The sequence below is a fragment of the Scyliorhinus canicula genome, chromosome 11, assembly GCF_902713615.1.
Source record: "Scyliorhinus canicula chromosome 11, sScyCan1.1, whole genome shotgun sequence".
NCBI classification, from domain to species: domain Eukaryota; kingdom Metazoa; phylum Chordata; class Chondrichthyes; order Carcharhiniformes; family Scyliorhinidae; genus Scyliorhinus; species Scyliorhinus canicula.
In genome coordinates this window covers 126,368,055-126,388,753 of record NC_052156.1, presented here as the reverse complement: position 1 = coordinate 126,388,753, position 20,699 = coordinate 126,368,055, and the positions used below count along the sequence as shown (strand labels likewise).

Below are 20,699 nucleotides of genomic sequence, written 5' to 3'. Positions count from 1 at the left end.
AGCGGTGTATGAATACGGGGAGAAGGCGAGTAGGATGCTGGCACACCAGCTCCGAAAGCGAGACGCGGCCAAGGAGATTGGGGGAGTGAAGGATAGAGATGGGAAGGTGGTGCGGAGGGGGGGTAGACGTTAATGCGGTCTTTAGGGACTTTTATGGGGAACTGTACCGGTCTGAACCCCCGGTGGAGGGGGCGGGGGGAATGGGGCGCTTCTTGGACAAGCTGCGATTTCCGAAGGTGGAGGCGGGGCAGGTGGAGGGTCTGGGGGCGCCGATTGAGCTGGTCACTGGGATTGGCAGCATGCAGTCGGGGAAGGCGCCGGGGCCGGATGGGTTACCGGCCGAATTTTATAAAATGTATGCAGACCTGTTGGGCCCCCTGTTGGTTCGGACCTTTAACGAGGCAAGGGAGGGGGGGGCTTTGCCCCCAACTATGTCACGGGCACTGATTTCCTTGATCCTTAAGCGGGACAAGGACCCCCTGCAGTGTGGGTCATATAGGCCGATCCCGCTGCTCTATATAGACGCCAAGCTGTTGGCGAAGATCTTAGCTACAAGGATAGAGGATTGTGTGCCGGGGGTCATTCACGAGGACCTGACAGGGTTTGTAAAGGGAAGGCAGTTGAATACCAACATATGAAGGCTTCTGAATGTCATTATGATGCCGGCTGTGGAAGGAGAGGCGGAGATAGTGGTGGCATTAAACGCGGAGAAGGCCTTTGATAGGGTTGAGTGGGGTTATCTGTGGGAGGTGTTGGAAAGGTTTGGGTTTTGGGAGGGGTTTCTCCGTTGGGTGAGGCTGCTCTATGAGGCCCCGATGGTGAGTGTAGCCACAAATAGGAGGAGGTCGGAGTACTTTCGGCTGCACCGGGGGACGAGACAGGGGTGTCCCCTGTCCCCCTTGCTCTTTGCATTGGCAATTGAGCCCCTGGCCATGGCGCTGAGGGAGTCGGGGAACTGGAGGGGCCTGGTGCGGGGTGGGGAGGAGCATTGAGTGTCGCTTTATGCGGACGACCTGTTGCTTATGTGGCGGACCCGGTGGGGGGAAATGCCGGAGGTGATGAGGATTCTCGGTGAATTTGGGGGCTTTTCTGGGTATAAGCTCAACCTGGGTAAGAGCGAGGTGTTCGTTGTGCACCCGGGGGATCAGGAGGAGGGGATTGGTAGGCCTCCACTGAAGCAGGCAGGGAGGGAGGAGCTTTAGGTACCTGGGAGTCCAGGTGGCTAGGAGCTGGGGGGGCCCTGCACAAGCTTAACCTCACAAGGCTGGTGGAGCAAATGGAGGAGGAGTTTAAAAGGTGGGATATGTTACCACTGTCGCTGGCGGGTAGGGTGCAGTCCGTCAAGATGACGGTGCTCCCGAGGTTTTTGTTCCTGTTCCAATGCCTCCCCATCCTTATCCCGAAGGCCTTTTTTAGGAGGGTCAACAGGAGCATTACAGGGTTTGTATGGGCACACGGGACCCCGAGGGTGAGAAGGGTGTTTTTGGAGCAGGGCAGAGATAGGGGGGGCTGGCGCTGCCCAACCTATGTGGGTATTACTGGGCTGCCAACGCAGCAATGGTGCGTAAGTGGGTAATGGACGGGGAGGGGGCAGCATGGAAGAGGATGGAAATGGCGTCCTGTGTGAATACGAGCCTGGAGGCGCTGGTAACGGCACCGTTGCCGCTCCCTCCAACGAGGTGTACTATGAGCCCGGCGGTGGTGGCTACCCTGAAAATTTGGGGGCAATGGAGACGGCATAGGGGGGAGGTGGGGGGCTCGATGGAGTTCCCAATACGGGGGAACCACCGGTTTGTCCCGGGGAGCGTCGATGGGGGGTTTCTGGGCTGGCACAGGGCAGGTATTAGGAGGTTGAGGGACCTGTTTGTAGATGGGAGGTTTGCGAGCCTGGGTGAGTTGGAGGGGAAGTTTGGGCTCCCCCCGGGGAACATGTTCAGGTACATGCAGCTTAGGGCGTTTGCCAGGCGGCAAGTGGCGGGGTTCCCTATGTTGCCCCCGCGGGGGGTTCGGGACAGGGTGCTCTCGGGGGTGTGGGTTGGAGGAGGGAAGATTTTGGACATATACCGGGTGATGCAGGAAGTGGATGAGGCCTCGGTGGAGGAACTGAAGGGTAAATGGGAAAAGGAGCTGGGTGAGGAGATTGAGGAGGGGACATGGGCGGATGCCCTGGAAAGGGTGAATTCCTCCTCTTCCTGTGCGAGGCTTAGCCTCATACAGTTCAAAGTGCTGCATAGGGCTCACATGACCGGGACGAGGATGAGCAGGTTCTTTGGGGGCGAGGACAAGTGTTCTAGGTGCTCGGGGAGGGGGGTTTGGTTCAGTGGGAGGGAGAATTGTGGGCGCGATTCTTCCAAACCCGGGCGGGTTTGACGCCAGCGCGCCCCTTCCCGACCGGGAACCGATTCTGGTCCCCGGTCGGGGCTAGCAGCCCGACGCCGCAAGCTCCGGCATCACGGGCTTAACGAATTTCGTTAAGCCCGCTTGCCGGAGTTAGCGCCGGCTGACGCGTCATATGACGTCAGCCGCGCATGCGCGGATTGGAAGACTCCAACCCGCGCATGCGTGGATGACGTCATCGTGTATTTGCATGAAACCCGTGCATGCGCGGGCCGGGATGCCCCTCAGCCGCCCCGCGAATGGATACTGCGGGGCGGCGGAAGGACAAATAGTGCGCGGGCATCGGGCCCACTGCCCGCGATCGGTGGGCACCGATCGCGGGCCCATGGCACCCTTGGCACGGCCGTGGTACTGCCGTGCCAATCAGTGCCATGGTTATAAAAAGCGAGTTGTTCCCGCCGTTTTTACGAACGCCCAGACCACGTCTGTTTGCCGTTCGTAAAAACAGCGTAAAGGGCTGGTACTTCGGCCCATCGAACAGCTGTGAATCGCTGCCGGCCGTAAAAAAACGGCGGCAGCGATTCGTGTCAGGAGTTGGGCGGGGGGGGGGGGGGGGGGGGGGGGGGGGGGAGAATAGCGGGAGGGCGGGAAAAATGTCGGGCAGGCCCTCCCGCTATTCTCCGACCTGTCGTGGGGGTCGGAGAATTTCGCCCTGTGTACTTGGGTTTGTTGGGTGTGGCGGGTGTTATCTCTTTCCTTTTTGTTGTTTTCTTCCTTTTTTTTGTTTTTGTAGTTGCTGGGGGGTTGGGGGGGGGGGGGGTTGGTTTTTGTTCTTTGGTTTTTATTATGGTTGTTTGGTTAATATTGTTTTGTTGTTTATATTTTGTGAAAATCTTAATAAAATTTTTTTTTTTAAAAAGAAGCAGCTTGGCACTTTCCATTACATTAAAGGCACCTTATTTTTGTTTATTACTTCATGGGTTGTAGGCGTCACTGGCTAGGCCCATCCCTGAGGGCACTTCAGAGTCAACCACATTGCTGTGGGTCTGGAGTAACATGTAGATACGGACGGCAGATTCCCTTCCCTAAAGGACATGAGTGAACCAGATGGATTTTTACAATGGTTTCGTGGTCATCATTAGACTTGCAATTCCAGATTTTTTTTTTTTTTTAATAAATCGAATTCACATTCCACCAACTGCCAATGCGGGATTCAAACTGGGTCTCTGGGTTACTCGTCCAACAACAATACCAGTACCCCACTGCCTCCCCATAGAGATTCATTGTTATTGCTGTCACTGTATAGTTCTGCTACCGTAGTCAACTTCAAAGGTTGATTTGTGGTGTCAGACTGTGTGAGGTTTCATGGTGATACGGCCCTACAGGGCTGATTACACCATTGTGGAAAAAAAATAGACCAGGTTAGATTGCAACAGTCTGACTTGTGCATGGGAAATCAGAATCTAACTCCACTGGATTCTACAAGGTCAGCTTGTTTAAAGAGTAATCATGTGCTCACTTCACTTTTTCAGAAGCAAGCATAATAGGAATGGAAGGGGCTGAGGAATCAGGAGATTAACAGCTCTTAAATGGCTGCTTCTCTATTTTAAATAGTTTTTGATGTGGGTGCGTAAACAGCTGGAATAGAAGATCAAGGATTCATGACAAGAACTGGCTCCCTGTGATGATAAAACTTTGGATGTTCATTGAAAAAGATACAAGTGGAGCCACAGAAGGAGGCAGCAGAAAGAATGAATGAAATCCAATGCTCTATTGTGTCACAGGTGAAACACAGCGTGTCCAGCTTCCCACTCATCTGGCAATACTGCCCGAATAAAGATCAGCCTTTTGATCTGTTGAGAGGAGCAACTGACCTTTCACTCTCGCGATCCTCAAAGGCTAACGCAATAGTGCTGGTTGGTTTCTCAGTATTAAATGCATCAGTCTAATGCATCCCTTCCCATTCCATCCCAACAAAACCACTCTCCTCCATCAGTTGGGGCTTGCAGTATTGTGGATCCCCAAGAGAAGGCCCGAGTTGGGAGGACCAACACAGCTAGAAGCCATGCATAAGATGCACGCCAATCTGGTGTCAACACTGTTGAGAAGTTCAGCCGCACTGATTTTTGTGTACAGTTCTGCCCCAGTGGCAAGGTTTTTTGCAGAACTGGATTGTCATCAACAGCACACTTCTCCAGTCTGCTGTTCTGTCCTGGGACAGGAAAGGGAAATACCTCAGACTGGAACAATAGGCTGACCTAAAATCAGAAAAGGCTGAGCGTGCCAGTCCTCATCCTCTAAACAGACTCTCAGAAGGCTACTTAGCCAGGAGATTCTGCCTCTTCTCCTAACCTGGATTAGTGTCGTTAGCCTCCAATACCACCATACCAACATTGTGTGTTCCAATGTTGTTTCTTCTAATCTGGTAAATCAGCTGAGTCACAACACCACTTACCGAGCTGGCTCCCCATGTTGCGGCTGCTTCTAACCTACCCATTTACCCAAGCCCAGATGCTAACTTCAGATTGCCACCCGGGCCTTGAAGCTACAGACTGTCGCTCCGCCACATGCCCGAGTTCCAATTGTCCGGTCTCTTCCTGCCCCCAGTTCGAGTCAAACATAAGAGAAAAGCAACACAGAACAATGACAAGGAGAAGGGTGTGGTCGGCTATATTAGGGGCATCGCGGTACCTTGGTGGGATGTACCTTATACTGTAGTATGAGTGGTAGAACCTGCCTGCTGGTTCCGCCCAGCAGGTGGAGCATAAGACTCTGTGTTTCACCCACAGCAGTCATTCTGTACCGGAGCTGCTGGGGTAACTACTTGTTCATTAAAGCCTTCAATTGGACTACAATCTCGCTTCAGTAGTGATTGATCGTGCATCAGAGGGGAAAAAAAAACAGGGATGGAAGGAGAGAATTCTGATGTGGCAGAGTGAGAGCGCAATGCAACTACGTACTAGAACTGAATTGCAGTCATGTGTACTGATAGCTTTAATCAGACAGGACCCAACACGAATAAACTAAATTTACCTGAAGTTGAGCCTGCAAAGCTTGACTCGTAGTTTTAATAATGGGACATGAATTTACTGCATTTACTTTGTGTTTAAATCATGCCTCTGCCTGCACTTTGGCAGAGTCGTCCAATTAATCCCACTCTCCTGCTCGTTCTCCACAGTCTTGTGATTTTTTTTTTCCCCTTTTAATTGGTTGGTTTACCAATTCACTTTTTGACTATTCAATCTGCTTCCAGCACCCATTCAGACTGTGCATTTTAGATTGCAATGACTTGCTGTGTACTAAATGTTTCTCATTTGCATGTTTTACTAATGTCACCTCTGTTTTTATTTGTTGCCAATCACCTTAACTCTGTGCCCTTTGCTTCCTGTTTCATCTGCCACTGCAAACAGTTTCTCATTATTTATTTTACCAGAACCATTTATGACTTTGCACAACTTGATCAAATCTGCATTTAACCTTCTTAGCTCCACAGAGAACAACCCCTAGCCTCTAGAGTTTATCTACATAACTGACTGCCCTTCTCAAGGGCAATAACGTATGGGCATTAAATGCTGGCCGAGCCAGTGATGCCCACATCCCATGAAGGAATTAAAATGTACCTCAGTCCTGGCACCAATCTAGTAAATGTCTTCTGTACCCTCTTTAAAGCCTTGACATCCTCCCGAAAGCATCTTGCCGGAAATACAATACTCCAGCAGAGGCCCAACTTGTCTTTTATAAAGGTTTGTATGGCATTCTCCTTTTGTACTCTATTCCTCTTTTAATAAAGCCAAGGATCCCATCGTTTGATTCTTTCCTCAGACTTCTTGATTTATCCTGCCATTTTCAATGATTTGGGGACATGACTTGGGTGGCATGGTGGCACAGTGGTTAGCACTACTGCCTCACAGCGCCAGGGCCCCAGGTTTGATTCCGGCCTTGGATGACTGTGTGTGTATGGAGTTTGCACGTTCTCCCTGTGTCTGCGTGGGGCTCCTCAGGGTGCTCCGGTTTCCTCCCACAGTCCAAAGATGTGGAGGTTAAGTAGGGATAGGTTGGGGTAGTGGGTCTGGGTAAGGTGCTCTTCCAGAGGGGCGGTGTAGACTCGATTGGTCAAATGGTCTCCTTCTGCACTGCAGGGATTCTATGGACATACCCCCTTTAAAGGAGTATTTTACTGTTTAGTTCATTGAGCCACTCTTATTCTTAGCAATATTCACCACTTCACTACAATAAAATTAATTTGCCATGTTATACTAGTTAGGTGGATTGGACATGATAAATTGCCCTTAGTGTCCAAAATTGCCCTTAGTGTTGGGTGGGGTTACTGGGTTATGGGGATAGGGTCGGGGTGTTAACCTTGGGAAGGGTGCTCTTTCCAGGAGCCGGTGCAGACTCGATGGGCGGAATGGCCTCCTTCTGCACTCTAAATTCTATGATCTATACCATTTAAAATTCTTAATCCTCTGTCAAAGTGCTTCAATCACCTATAATTAATTATTTAACCATAATTAATTAAGCAAATACATTTTTTCCAGTAAGATTGCTTGCCATTTTTTTTACTTCATCGTGCCATTGGTTTGAATTGTTCTATATTTTTAGCCCACTGTGAACAGCTTTCAGAATCATACTCAATGCAACAGGAGGAGGAGAAGAAAAAAAAGATGCAGCACCTGAGCAATTATTCGTTCTTCATCCTTGTACGTTTTGGTTCCAAACACATCAACTACCTTCATTCGTTCTCCTAACTTGAGATTTGAAATAATTTTCTGTTATTGGCTGCAACACTTCAAACAAGCACGCACAACGTTTGAAAAACCGATCACTGCAGATGCTGGCAATCTTAAATGTGATGGGCAAATGCTGAAGACATTCAGCAGGTTACGGCAGCATCAATGAACGCAGCTAACGTTTCCAGCCTGTGACCTTTCATCAGAACTGGGAAACAGCTATGGGTTTGAAACATTAACTCTGTTCCGCTCCAGGTGGCACGGTGGCCGTGCAGTGGTTAGCACTGCTGCCTCACTGCACCAAGGATCCCGGTTCGATCCTGGCCCCGGGTCACTGTCCGTGTGGAGTTTGCACAGTCTCCCCGTGTCTGGGTGGGTCTCACCCCCGCAACCCAAAGATGTGCAGGGTAGGTGGATTGGCCATGCTAAATTGCCGCTTAATTGGCAAAAAGCATGAATTGGGTACTTAAAATGAAAAAACAAAATCTGTTCCTCTCCACAGATGCTCCCATAACCTGATGAGCGTTACCAGCATTTTCTCTTTTCATTTATGAACAAGTTTTGGCCTTTCGAACATACTCTCAATAGATTTGCAACTTATATCCTGGGAGTTTGTGGAAGAATGTGTCAGCTCTAAGTATTTATCCAAGTCAAGAAATGCATAATGGGAAACAAAAATTAATTCTGGGAATGCCAAATTTCTTAGCCGTAGCAATTTTTACACATCATAATGATATATTTACACCGTTATACAATTTCAAGCTTACAAGAACAGAATAGTAGGTTCAATGTAGTAGCCAAACACAATTTATCGCTATATCGAGTCGGAGTAACCATTGAACCATGGGAAAGTTATAGCACAGAAAGAGGCCGTTCAGCCCAGTGTGTCTGTGCTGGCCAAAAAATAAAGAGAAACTAGCCGCTGATTTCAATCCCACTTTCCAGCACCTGGTCCGTAACCTTGCAGGTTACAGCATTTTAGATCCAGGTACCTTTTGAATGAGTTGAGCGTTTCAGCCTCAAACACCAATGCTGGAAGTGAATTCCAAATGCCACCACCCTCTGGATGAAAAAGATTTTTCCTCATGTCCCCTCTAATCCTTCTACCATCAGCTTAAATCCATGCCCCTTTGGTTACTGACCTCCCAGCGGAGGGAAACAGATCTTTCCTGTCTACCCAACAAGGCTCCTCATAATTTTGTACACCTCAATTAGGTGACTCCACAGGCTGCTCTGTTTCAGGGGGGGGGGGGGGGGGGGGGGGAACACACACACCACCCCCAGCCTACCCAGTCTCTCCTCATAGCTGCAATGTTCAAGCCCTGGCAACTTGGACTCTGCATAGGCGATACTTACTTCTAGTGACTTCAGAAGTGGTAGTGACTTGACAAATTCTTCATACAATCTTCTCTTCCTGGCATTGTTTTTGACGATAATTCTACGAAAAGTTGCCCTGTCCTAGAAAAATGGTGGCTAGTTATTAATTTATACAATCAAGTTAAATTGCAAAAATATTTTTTTCAGTTTTATTATGATCTGATCAAATTCACCAGAGATTATATTGTTGAGCGGAATGTACTAACACACCAGTCAGCGTTTTAAATATGTGTTCATGCCTTTATTCTATTCAATCCCCTTTCCTGGGAAACATCTGTCAGCAATGCCCATGTTAGCCACAAGATGGTGCACAACAATAGCCCACTGATCATCTCCCTTCCAGGTCGAAAAGAGTCTGAAGTCCCTGGGGCTGAAATTAAATACAGTACTGAGTTTATATCATTACCACAAACATAGTCACCTTGCCCAAAATACTATCTTTCAATCCCTGTAACATGATTACCAATGTGCTCGTAGCATCAAGGTGACATCAGTCAAAGTGTCTATGTAACTTAACTATAACTATAGCTGTTATACTTGGCCTTAATTTGTCAGCTTTTTGTTGTCACGGTTGCCATTCCCTCATATCTCACCTCTGGTACTCTCCAGAGGGCGGGCGAAGTTTGGTTGAAGTCCAATCGGTATCGGTAACATTTCTCAGTTACATTCACTTTAGCTCACTGGGCTAAATCGCTGGCTTTTAAAGCAGACCAAGCAGGCCGGCAGCACGGTTCAATTCCCGTACCAGCCTCCCCGGACAGGCGCCAGAATGTGGCGACTAGGGGCGACTAGGGGCATTGAAGCCTACTCGTGACAATAAGCGATTTTCATTTTTCATTTTCACTAAGGTTTCACCGTTGGCCCTGATTTTGGGTTCATTTAAACACATTGCTCTGAGAGATATTATCAATACACACAATCTATTTCATGTTTGGCTATCATTATCACTTCCAACTTCACCTCAAAGTCACACGTCACCTTGACTTGGACATACTCTCATAGTCATTGTCACTGGCTCAAAATCCTCACTTTCCTACCTAGCATTATTCTGGAAGCATTGTCAGACTGAATAGTTAAATGGTTCCAGGAGAAAGCCCAACAGGGACAGTCAAAAAAACATGACTTTGCCCAGGTTAACTATATTTGCGGGAGAAAAGTAACACTATTCCATAGCCACATTTGTACTGTCAGATTACCCACCCCACACCAAGTTACAGTTAAGCAAGAATTTTCAGTGTTCAAGATGTAGAATGTATGGGAGAGAGTTGTCAAATATATTGAGCATTTTAAGGCCAGTAAGATCTCTGAAAATATTTTTCCTGAATCTTCAAATACTCATTCTATACCACTGGGCTTATTTTATACTCATTCGCGGGATGTGGGGAGTGCTGGCATTTATTGTCCATCCTAATTTCCCTCAAGGTCAGCCGTCTACTTGAACTGCTGCAGTCCATGTAGTGCAGGTACATGCTCAGTGCTGGTAGGGAGAGAGTTCCAGGACTTTGACCCAGTGACAGTGAAGGAACAACCAACACATTTCTAAGTCAGGACGGTGTGGTTTGGAGGAGAACTTGCAGGGGCTGGTGTTCCCATGCATCTGCTGCCCTTGTCCTTCTAGGTGGTTGGGGTCTTGGGTTTGCAAAGTGCTACCGAAGGAGCTTTGGTGAGTTGCTGCAATGCATCTTGTAGATGTTACCACTGTGCCTCAGTGGTGGAAGGATTGAATTTTTGTGGAAGGAGTGCCAATCAAGCAGGCTGCTTTCTCCAGGATGCTGTCAAGCTTCTCGAGTGTTGTTAGAGCTCCAGTCACGTGGGGATTTTTCAGGGTATAAGCTCAACTTTGGGAAGAGCGAGCTGTTTGTGGTACACCCGGGGGACCAGGAGGGGGGATTGGTAGGCTCCCACTGAAAATGGCGGAGAGGAGCTTCAGGTACTTGGGGGTTCAGGTGGCCAGGAGCTGGGGGGCCTTGCATAAGCTTAACCTCACAAGGCTGGTGGAGCAAATGGAGGAGGAGTTTAAGAGGTGGGACACGCTGCCACTGTCTCTGACGGGTAGGGTGCAGTCAGTCAAGATGACGGTGCTCCCGAGGTTTCTGTTCCTGTTCCAGTGCCTCCCCATCCTTATCCCGAAGGCCTTTTTCAGGTGGGTTAACAGGAGCATTACGGGGTTTGTGTGGGCACACGGGACCCCAAGGGTGAGAAAGGTGTTCTTGGAGCGGGGCATGGGGGGGGGGGGGCTGGCGCTGCCAGCCTCTGTGGGTACTATTGGGCTGCCAACGCAGCAATGGTGCGTAAGTGGGTGATGGAGGGGGAGGGGGCAGCATGGAAGAGGATGGAGAAGGCGTCCTGTGTGGGCACGAGCCTGGAGACTCTGGTAACGGCACCGCTGTCGCTCCCTCCAACGAGGTATACCACGAGCCCAGTGGTGGCGGCTACCCTCAAGATTTGGGGGCAGTGGAGGCGGCACGGGGGGAGGTGGGGGCCTCGATGCGGTCCCCGATACGGGGGAACCACCGGTTTGTTCCGGGGAGAATTGATGGCGGATTCCTGAGTTGGTACAGGGCACGTGTCAGGAGGTTGGGGGACCTGTTTATAGACGGGAAGGGTGAACTCCTCCTCTTCTTGTGCGAGGCTTGGCCTCATACAGATTAAGGTGCTGCATAGGGCTCATATCACCGGGATAAGGATGAGCCGGTTCTTTGGGAGCGAGGACAGGTGTACTAGGTGCTCAGGGAGCCCAGCAAATCATGCCCATATGTCCTGGGCATGCCCAGCGCTGGGGGAATTTTGGAAGGCTGTAGCAAGGACGCTGTCGAGGGTGGTAGGATCCAGGGTCGATCCGGGCTGGGGGCTCGCAATATTTGGGGTGGCGGTGGAGCCGGGAGTGCAGGAGGCGAAAGAGGCCGGTGTTCTGGCCTTTGCGTCCCTAGTAGCCCGGCGGAGGATTCTTCTTCAGTGGAAGGATACAAGGCCCCCAAGCATGGAGGCCTGGTATGGTAGGGTTTATTAAATTAGAGGTGGTGAAATTTGCCCTAAGGGGGTCAGTGCAGGGGTTTTTCAGGAGATGGCAACCATTTCTGGATTTCCTGGCAGAACGATAGAAGGCATTGGGTTAATTTTAGGGTAAATATTGTTGTTGTTAAATAAAGTTCATTTGATTTTTTTAAAAAAGAGCTACAGTCATCCAGGCAAGTGGAGAGTATTTCATCACATTCCTGACTTGTGCAAGGGTGGCATGGTAGCACAGTGGTTAGCACTGTTGCTTCACAGCGCCGGGGTCCCAGGTTCAATTCCCAGCTTGGGTCACTGTCTGTGTGGAGTCTTCATGTTCTCCCCATGTCTGCATGGGTTTCTTCCGGGTGCTCCGTTTCCTCCCACAAGTCCCAAAAACACGTGCTGTTAGGTGAATTGGACATTCTGAATTCTCCCTCAGTGTACCCAAACAGGCTACTAGGGGATTTTCACAGTATCTTCATTGCAGCATTAATGTAAGCTGACTTGTGACAATAATAAAGATTATTATTATAGACGGTGGACAGGCTTTGGGGAGTCAGGAGACGAGTTTCTCGCTGCGGAATTCCAGCCTCTGACCTGCTCCTGTAGCCACAGTATTCATAATGGCTCATCCAGTTCAGTTTTTTATAATTTACACTGCAGAAGGAGGCTCGAGTCTGCACCAGCCCTTGGAAAGGGCACCCAACTTAACTCCATGCCCCCACCCTAACCCCACCTAACCTTTTGGACACTAAGGGGTAATTTAGCATGGCCAATCCACCTAACCTGCACACCTTTGGACTTTGGGAGGAAACTGGAGCACCCGGAGGAAACCCACACAGACACAGGAGAAAGCGCAAACTCCACACAGACAGTCACCCAAGGCTGGAATTGAACCTTGATTCCTGGAGCTGTGAGGCAGCAGTGCTAACCATTATGTTGCCTGGTCAATGAAAACCCCCAGGATGTTGATAGTGGGGGACTAATACCATTGAATGGTTGATGGTTAGATTCGCCCTTGTGGGAGATGGTCATTTCCTGGCACTTATGTGGCACAAATGTTACTGGCCACTTCTCAGCCCAAGTCTAAATGTTGTCCAGGTCTTGCTGCATGTGGACTGCTTTAGTATCTGGCGAGTTGTGAATATTTGTAGTCATCAGTGTACATCCCCTCATCTGACCTTATGGTGGAGGGAAGGTCATTATTCAAGCAGCTGAAAATGGCTGGGCCTAAATTTCAATTTAGCAAATAAAAAAATTAGCTTTCAGAAAGGTGACCATGCGAAATAATTAGGTATTTTCAGTTTTGAAAACATACATACATTAGTTTCCCATTGCAACAGCTGACTGGACAACATATACTGTCTTCATTTATAAAATCCAAGTTCCTCAACACTTACCAGACCCCATAGTGCTCCATTTGATGTAGCAATAATGGTAGCTGCTCGGGGTGTATTATACATCAAAGCTAGCTCACCAAAGCTCCCGCGGTTATCATAGACCCCAACACACCTTTGCGATCCATCCACATTGACAAATATATCACATGTTCCTCTGCAAAACATAAACATTAATTAGTTGAAGAAAAATATTCTCATATTTTATGAGCAAATAACCTTCTAAGCCATCAGTGTTTTAAATCCTATCAACATTTGGAAAGAAGAATAATTTAGGATTAAAGTCGACTCCAAATTTCTGAGGAGTGCATCAAGTTGGGCCTGGAAGCTGTGACACAGTTTATTTTTTAAAATGAAGATAAAGATTCTTCAGAGGATATCCCTGTGGTGATAACCACTGTAGATATGCATACTTGCAGTAGGGGGATGTATGGCTGTACCTGTAATACAGGTTCCTCCGGTAAGCCCCTGCCAGCTAGCTCCGCCCACAGGGAGCTTGTGTATAAATATGCGTGTGAGTCACTCAGACCCTAGTCTTCAGTTGCAGCCGGAGGAATAGCATCACACAGCAATAAAGCCTCGATTGAACTTGTCTCTCGTCTTTGAGTGCAATTGTTAGCGCCACAATCCCAAACTTTCAGCAGCACTCGGATCTCAAGAGTCGAACTGCTTTCCAAGCGTCAGGCCCTCTGATTGGACTGACAGCCTCAAGAACTCACCCAGGCGGCCTTCTCCCACAGGATCACACCAGAGGCCGCACTGCCAGCAATCATGGGCTGGAGTCTGGAAATGTTCCCAATCCTCAATTTTAAATTTATCTTTTCACGGGATGTGGGCATCGCTAGCTGGGCCAGCATTAATTCCCCAATCCTAATTTTCCTCAAGAAGGTGGTGGTGAGCCACCTTTTTAAACCACTACCGTCCCTGTGATGTAGGTACACCCACCTTGCTGTTAGGTAGTGAGCAGAGCCAGGGAAGAGAAATCACGGACTAAAGATGTGTAGGTTAGGTGGATTGGCCATGCTAAATTGCTCCTTAGTGTCCAAAGATGTGCAGGTTAGGTGGCGCTACAGGGATAGAGCGGGGGCAGTGGGCCTAGATAGGATGCTTTTTCAGATCGTCGATACAGACTCAATGGGCTGAATGGCCTCCTTCTGCACTGTAGGAATTCTATGGTTCTTCCTGTTTCTGGGCCCCAATACCCTCCTCTGCTTTAACCTTCACTCTCAATCATACATGAGTGTGAATACAATCTCAGAAAAATCCTCGTGAATTGATAACTCTCATTGTTGGCATCTGGTTACAAATATTGTCTAATATATATATAGAAATATATATATATTTATATATGTGCAGCATGGGTCATTAATGTTAAGAGCAGCAATGATATAGTGCAGCATTAGTGTGCATCCTGTATGGGATCCCACTGCAACTATTAAACAAGTTAGAGTACAAATTTTGTTTTAACAGCATCATGCAATAGTGCTAATTTGACAGGAAAATATCCCCATTATTTATGACACCACTGCAGACGTTAACTCTGATTTTGGTGACTGCCTGAGCCCTTGTTATGCATGTTGCACCTTACGTACTCATTGACAGTAAATTCACCTTTGGGGGAAGGATTCAATATTGGCAACCCAGATTGCAAAGAAACCTTTCAGCTTTTGTTTTATATATTCCGACTACCTGTTCTGTATAGAACAGAGACCATCTCCATGCTACAGTTCATATTGTTTCATTGTTGGAGATTTGTTGGAGGGAAAGAGGGAGGGACTGAGGGGAGGGGACCGTGCCATTCATTTGCTGCTGCCTCAGCTCCCACCTCCGTCCCTAGACACACTGGCGTAGCACTTCCCTCAAGATAACTCAGTGCCATTAGAGGTGATGTTCCTGTTCTCTGGGAGTGGCTGGTGCTGCGGATGTGGATGACAGCCAGGTGGGGCCTGGCGTGAGGCTGAGTATTAACTCCCCTGGGCCTGCTCCAACATCATTACTGGTGGAGGCTCCTTCTGGTCCTTTCATTTTCTGCTACTTGTCCTTAGCCTCTAGACGCGTCGCAAATTGTTCAGTGCAGCTGAAAGACTTCTGCATGATGAACAGCAGGACCAGTCATTATAACGGCTCCAACTGCTCCATTCACAGGACTCCTCTCTCCTGCCAATTCTGCTGCGCCGATCATAGATTCTGTTTCTGGAGGAGTGACAAACTTGGGAGAGAGGGAACCTGGAATTGGAGGAGCTGGAGCAATGACTAGTCTAGCTTGAGCACTGAATGCACAGTCTTGTGTTATGGGCCAGGGTTTAGAAAACTCCAAAGTATATCATGGAGTTCACCTGACCTACAACTGTTTATTAATTTTGGTAATGGGGAGCACAAAGGCCTGCCTTTTAGGTGTTATTCAACAGAGGCCTTCAGCACTTTTAATCAAAAACACAGTTTATTCTACGAATTTAGTTAACATTTTATAAACACCCACAGTCAGCATTTTTATCAACTACAAACATAAATGCCCCACACAACTTCAGTACTCTGTGTATAATAAATTCCCCCTTTAAACTGTTCTAATTTAGTAACAAGATCCCATAAACCAGAAACCCCTTTTCAAAAGTGTAGCCCAGCACACAAGACCTCAAGGTATACACTCTTGTTTCCTTTTCAAAACATCAGGTTTGAATTCCTTCCACAAAATAGTTATTTCTTTTCAAGTTATCACGTAATCTGGAAACAGCTTTTAAAATGCACAGAGAGACTCCAAGATATTGGTCTGTCTGAATACAGCAGCCAAATGTGAAAATGAAAGCAAAACACTCAGAGCCACAGCCCAGCTCCACCCACACAATGACATCAGTGAAGCCTTGTGATAAGGCAAAACATTTCTTAAAGGGACACTCCCATGACATTTGTCTCATCGGTTTCTGCAACAGATTACATTCAACAGGTCTGAGAAATCTAAAGGGAAAATGTCATGAACCACTCAAGATATTATTGGTGAGGGTAGCCCAATTTGGAACACCAGTTTGTGTGGGTACATAATTTTGTTTTTGGAATGGTGTGAGGAGTCGAGTGGAATTCCTGTGAAAATAAACAGCCCAGTCATCATGTAACAATTAGTAAAGACTATTTATTAAATATCCAGGACTATATTATGCTCAGACAATTAAGTATATGAATTACTAAACACACACATGGAACATATCCCTTGTTCCAAAATGTATCTACGATCCCTGAACTCTTTAAGACTTCCTATTCCCCCAAACAACATCCAAATCAAATAGATCCATAAGTCAAAGCCAGCTTCTAGTTACCAAACAATACAGGGATGATTAAGTTTGGAAAATGTCTTGCCCTGGTCCAGTGAACATATTTAAACTGCCTTTACAAAGGTTTCTGCACTGCCTTAGCTATAAGATTTAGAGGCCTTTTAAGCACCCGCTAGGATTCTATATGCCAAGCTATGGCACCTCCATGCTCATTTACCCACTATACACTGTCTGGAACCAATGAACCCTGCAATGACAGTAGGTTGCGCAAAAAGCTTTGTAATAAAATAAATTAATTCATAACTTTCTCAATAGTTGAATAGTAATTTCACTGAAAGCCAGTAAAAACTTTAGTCATCCAGTCTCTTTAAACTATTAATAATAAAAGCCACAAATCCTTGAAGCCACTCAACTTGTCTAAATAAACTTTGCAAAATTGACAGCGAAGATCATAGAGCCAAAGCTGTCAATCAAAGAATGTTTTCTCTGGGGTGCAGCTGTTTCAAAATGTGATAGATTCCTGGATTCCCACCCAAGTCCTATTATGTAAACAAGACATCCATTAAGCTTGATAACGCACCTGTGCCCTAAGCGGGTCATAGGGAGTGAGTGAAAGGGTAAAGTTTGGTATAAGGAGCATGAGGGGCCAGAAGGGATGAGTAGGGCACAAGAAGTGGCATAGAAGGGTAGTGTTTGGAGGGTGAGGGTTTGGAGTGTGAGGCGTATGAGGAGTGTGAGAGGTGAGATCAGGAGAGCCGCAATATCTTCTTAAAATGGGACAAAGTCCCACTGCACCTCACCACATTCAATGCAAGCCACGCCCCCCCTTCCCACCATGCCCAAATCAGGGTGAACCCCACCCTCAGCATGTAGGGGGACCCCACCCTCAGTATCCAGGGGGACCCCACCCTCAGTATCCAGGGGGACCCCACCCTCAGTATCCAGGGGGACCCCACCCTCAGTATCCAGGGGGACCCCACCCTCAGTATCCAGGGGGACCCCACCCTCAGTATCCAGGGGGACCCCACCCTCAGTATCCAGGGGGACCCCACCCTCAGTATCCAGGGGGACCCCACCCTCAGTATCCAGGGGGACCCCACCCTCAGTATCCAGGGGGACCCCACCCTCAGCATCCAGGGGGACCCCACCCTCAGCATCCAGGGGGACCCCACCCTCAGCATCCAGGGGGACCCCACCCTCAGCATCCAGGGGGACCCCACCCTCAGCATCCAGGGGGACCCCACCCTCAGCATCCAGGGGGACCCCACCCTCAGCATCCAGGGGGACCCCACCCTCAGCATCCAGGGGACCCCACCCTCAGCATCCAGGGGGACCCCACCCTCAGCATCCAGGGGGACCCCACCCTCAGCATCCAGGGGGACCCCACCCTCAGCATCCAGGGGGACCCCACCCTCAGCATCCAGGGGGACCCCACCCTCAGCATCCAGGGGGACCCCACCCTCAGCATCCAGGGGGACCCCACCCTCAGCATCCAGGGGGACCCCACCCTCAGCATCCAGGGGGACCCCACCCTCAGCATCCAGGGGGACCCCACCCTCAGCATCCAGGGCGACTCCACCACCCTCAGCATCCAGGGCGACTCCACCACCAGCATCCAGGGGGACCCCACCACCAGCATCCAGGGGGACTCCACCACCAGCATCCAGGGGGACTCCACCACCAGCATCCAGGGGGACCCCACCACCAGCATCCAGGGGGACCCCACCACCAGCATCCAGGGGGACCCCACCACCAGCATCCAGGGGGACCCCACCACCAGCATCCAGGGGGACCCCACCCTCAGCATCCAGGGGGACCCCACCACCAGCATCCAGGGGGACTCCACCACCAGCATCCAGGGGGACCCCACCACCTTCATCCAGGGGGACTCCACCACCAGAATCCAGGGGGATCCCATCACCAGCATCCAGGGGGATCCCATCACCAGCATCCAGGGGGACCCCCCTCACCAGCATCCAGGGGGACTCCACCCCCTAATATCAGGCAAGCCCCACCACCAATATCAGGACAACCCTCACCGTGCCAACATATCAGGAAAAAACCCTGCATCTGCAGGACCACCCCCCCCCAATCAGGGGAAACCACATACCCCCCAAACACATATCGGGGGAACTAACTCACCCATCCCCAAAGCATCGGGGCATTCGTTCCGCTCTCCCTCCACCCCCCAAATAAGCATTGGGGCAGCACACCGCCACGTGCCCCCCCCCCCCCCCCCCCCCCCCCCTCGGCCTCCGGAGCTCTCCAGAGGGCCTGCCTCTGGCACTGCCACCCTGGCACTGGGTGGCACTTCTCAGGCATGTCCCACTGGCTTCCGGGCCTATACTTATTCAGCATCGCCATTTTCACCCACAGCGAAGGCTGACAGAAAATGCCAGCATATGGGCAAAGTCTTCTGGCTGTGCACGCTGGCAGGATTTTCGGTCCAGCCAATGGTGCACCCAAGCCGCAGGTTTCCTTGTGGTGCAGGGTGGATTTAATGGGAATTCCCATCCTCAGCGGCGAGCCCAGAAGATCCCGTCACTGGACAACACCTGGTCACCTCCTGCCACCGAGAAGTACACCACCGAGAGACCAGAGATTCACACCTCGTGTGTGGATTTGCTATAGACCAAAGTTCAGCAAAAAAAGTGTTGCTTTTAAAAACATTCCAAACATATTTTAAAAGTATTCCAAACATGTTCAATATAGTAACACAATCTTAACCTCCAACAGAGTATATAGTTTGTCCATTTTTCTCCATTTACTCCCCCTCCAACGACAAATAGCTCCTCAAATATAGTCATAAACAGCCTCCACCTTACCTCAAAACCCTCCTCTGACTCCCTCAAGGAAAATTTAATTTATTCCAACCTGAAAAACTTGTACAAGTCTCCCAACCATGCCGTGACCCCAGGCAGAATAACCGACTTTCGATTCAGAGGCATCCGCCGCCGGGCAATCGGAGAGGCGAAGACCATAGCATTGGCCCCTTTCCCCTCCAGCAGCTCCGGCCCCTCAGACAGCCCAAAGACCGCCACCAGTGGGTGTGGTTATATCTCAAAGCCTACAATCCTCGATGAGTTCCTAAACACCGTCTCCCTAAAGTCCTCCAATTCCACACATCCCCAGAACACAAGGGCATGGTTCACTGGCCTCCTCCCATCCGTCCACTACCTCCAGGAAAAACCCACATCCGGGCCCGAATCATGTGGATCTTGTGACCACCTTAAGTTGTATAAGACTCATTCCTTGTGTAGGAGGAGGTTGAGTTCACTCGGAACATTACTTCACACCAAAGTCCCCAACCTATCTCCCTTCCCAACTCCTCCTCCCACTTCCACTTGATCCTTCTCTCCCAACCACCCATTTCTGTCCCCAATCCCCTTCATCATCTGGGAGCAACATTTTCTCCAAAAGTGTATATTCCGGTACCTGAGAGAATGAGGGCAACTCCTTGTGCATTATGTCCCACACCTGCCAGTATCCGAGTTCACTCCCCCATGATAGCTCGAGCTTCTGCCACGGTTCCTCTAGCCCAGCAAACGTGCCCTCCACAAATAAATCCCTGACTTGCACTAACCCTTCCTCCCGCCATCTCCTGTACATCCCATAACACAGTTAAACCCGGGTCCCTGGCGCTGTGAGCAGAGAGCCACCCCTTATCCAATGCTAGATAATTCACTTTTCTGGTGGTGTTGACTTCGCACAATGATAAGGACACACAGAGATGAATCAGTCTTGTAGAATCTCTAGAGCTCCTTGCTTGTGTTGTTACTAGTTAGATGGTAAAGCGATAGACTGAGAGTTTGCAATATTACTGGTTTTACAAATTAGAGTAAGAAGTCTTACAACAGCAAGTTAAAGTCCAAAAGGTTTGTTCTTTGTAGAAACTTAATGTCAGCATCCATATGCGCGATCTTCTTGGAGATCCTTTCCACTTTGAGCCGGCAGTTTGCGGTGTCGATGGTAGCCATGATGTGGAGATGCCGGCATTGGACTGGGGTGAGCACAGTAAGACGTCTTACAACACCAGGTTAAAGTCCACCAGGTTGGACTGCAGGTTAAAGTCCACCAGGTTGGACTGCAGGTTAAAGTCAACCTGTTGGACTTTAACCTGGTGTTGTAAGACTTCTTACTGTGCTCACCGCAGTCCAATGCCGGCATCGCCACATCATGGTTACAAATTAGAGGTTCATGTCACAGGATTCCCACCTCTCCACTCTGGCTTGACAAGGAATGTGCATCCATTGACTGGGTCCTTGAGATTGTTAAATGTCTCAGCAGTTAAGAATTGAAAGGAAAAATGCAGAGCCCTTTGTCATGACAGATATTTAGACACCAGTTGGCCAGCCTGGGCTAGGAAACGAGGATGGTCATTGTATAATTCTATTTGAATTTGCTCTGTGCACCGCTTAGAAGGGTCATTAGTGTCTCTTCAGGGATAGTGAGGTGCAAGTTGCTCCAAGAATGCCAGGTAGCTCCTTCTGTTTGATGCTGCAGACAGACTATCTATCTATATATATTATGAAAAAAACTTCCACAGGGCGAGGTCTTAGTCCCCTCACACTGTATTTTTATGCTTAAAAACTTGATAATTT

The 20,699-nt window shown here is 49.1% G+C and overlaps 1 protein-coding gene across 2 annotated transcripts in view; it reads right to left on the bottom strand.

Annotated features, from left to right (window-relative positions):
• Window positions 1-20,699, bottom strand: part of LOC119973365 (cAMP-dependent protein kinase type II-beta regulatory subunit-like) — a 143,459-nt gene that overhangs the window by 18,926 nt on the left and 103,834 nt on the right. For both annotated transcript variants that reach the window (XM_038811344.1, XM_038811346.1), the window contains 3 exons: window positions 12,839-12,992; window positions 8,424-8,525; window positions 7,011-7,085 (listed from right to left, as the gene is read on the bottom strand). In XM_038811344.1, the coding sequence (XP_038667272.1) occupies window positions 7,011-7,085; window positions 8,424-8,525; window positions 12,839-12,992 (331 nt within the window). The remainder of the gene's footprint in view (window positions 1-7,010; window positions 7,086-8,423; window positions 8,526-12,838; window positions 12,993-20,699) is intronic.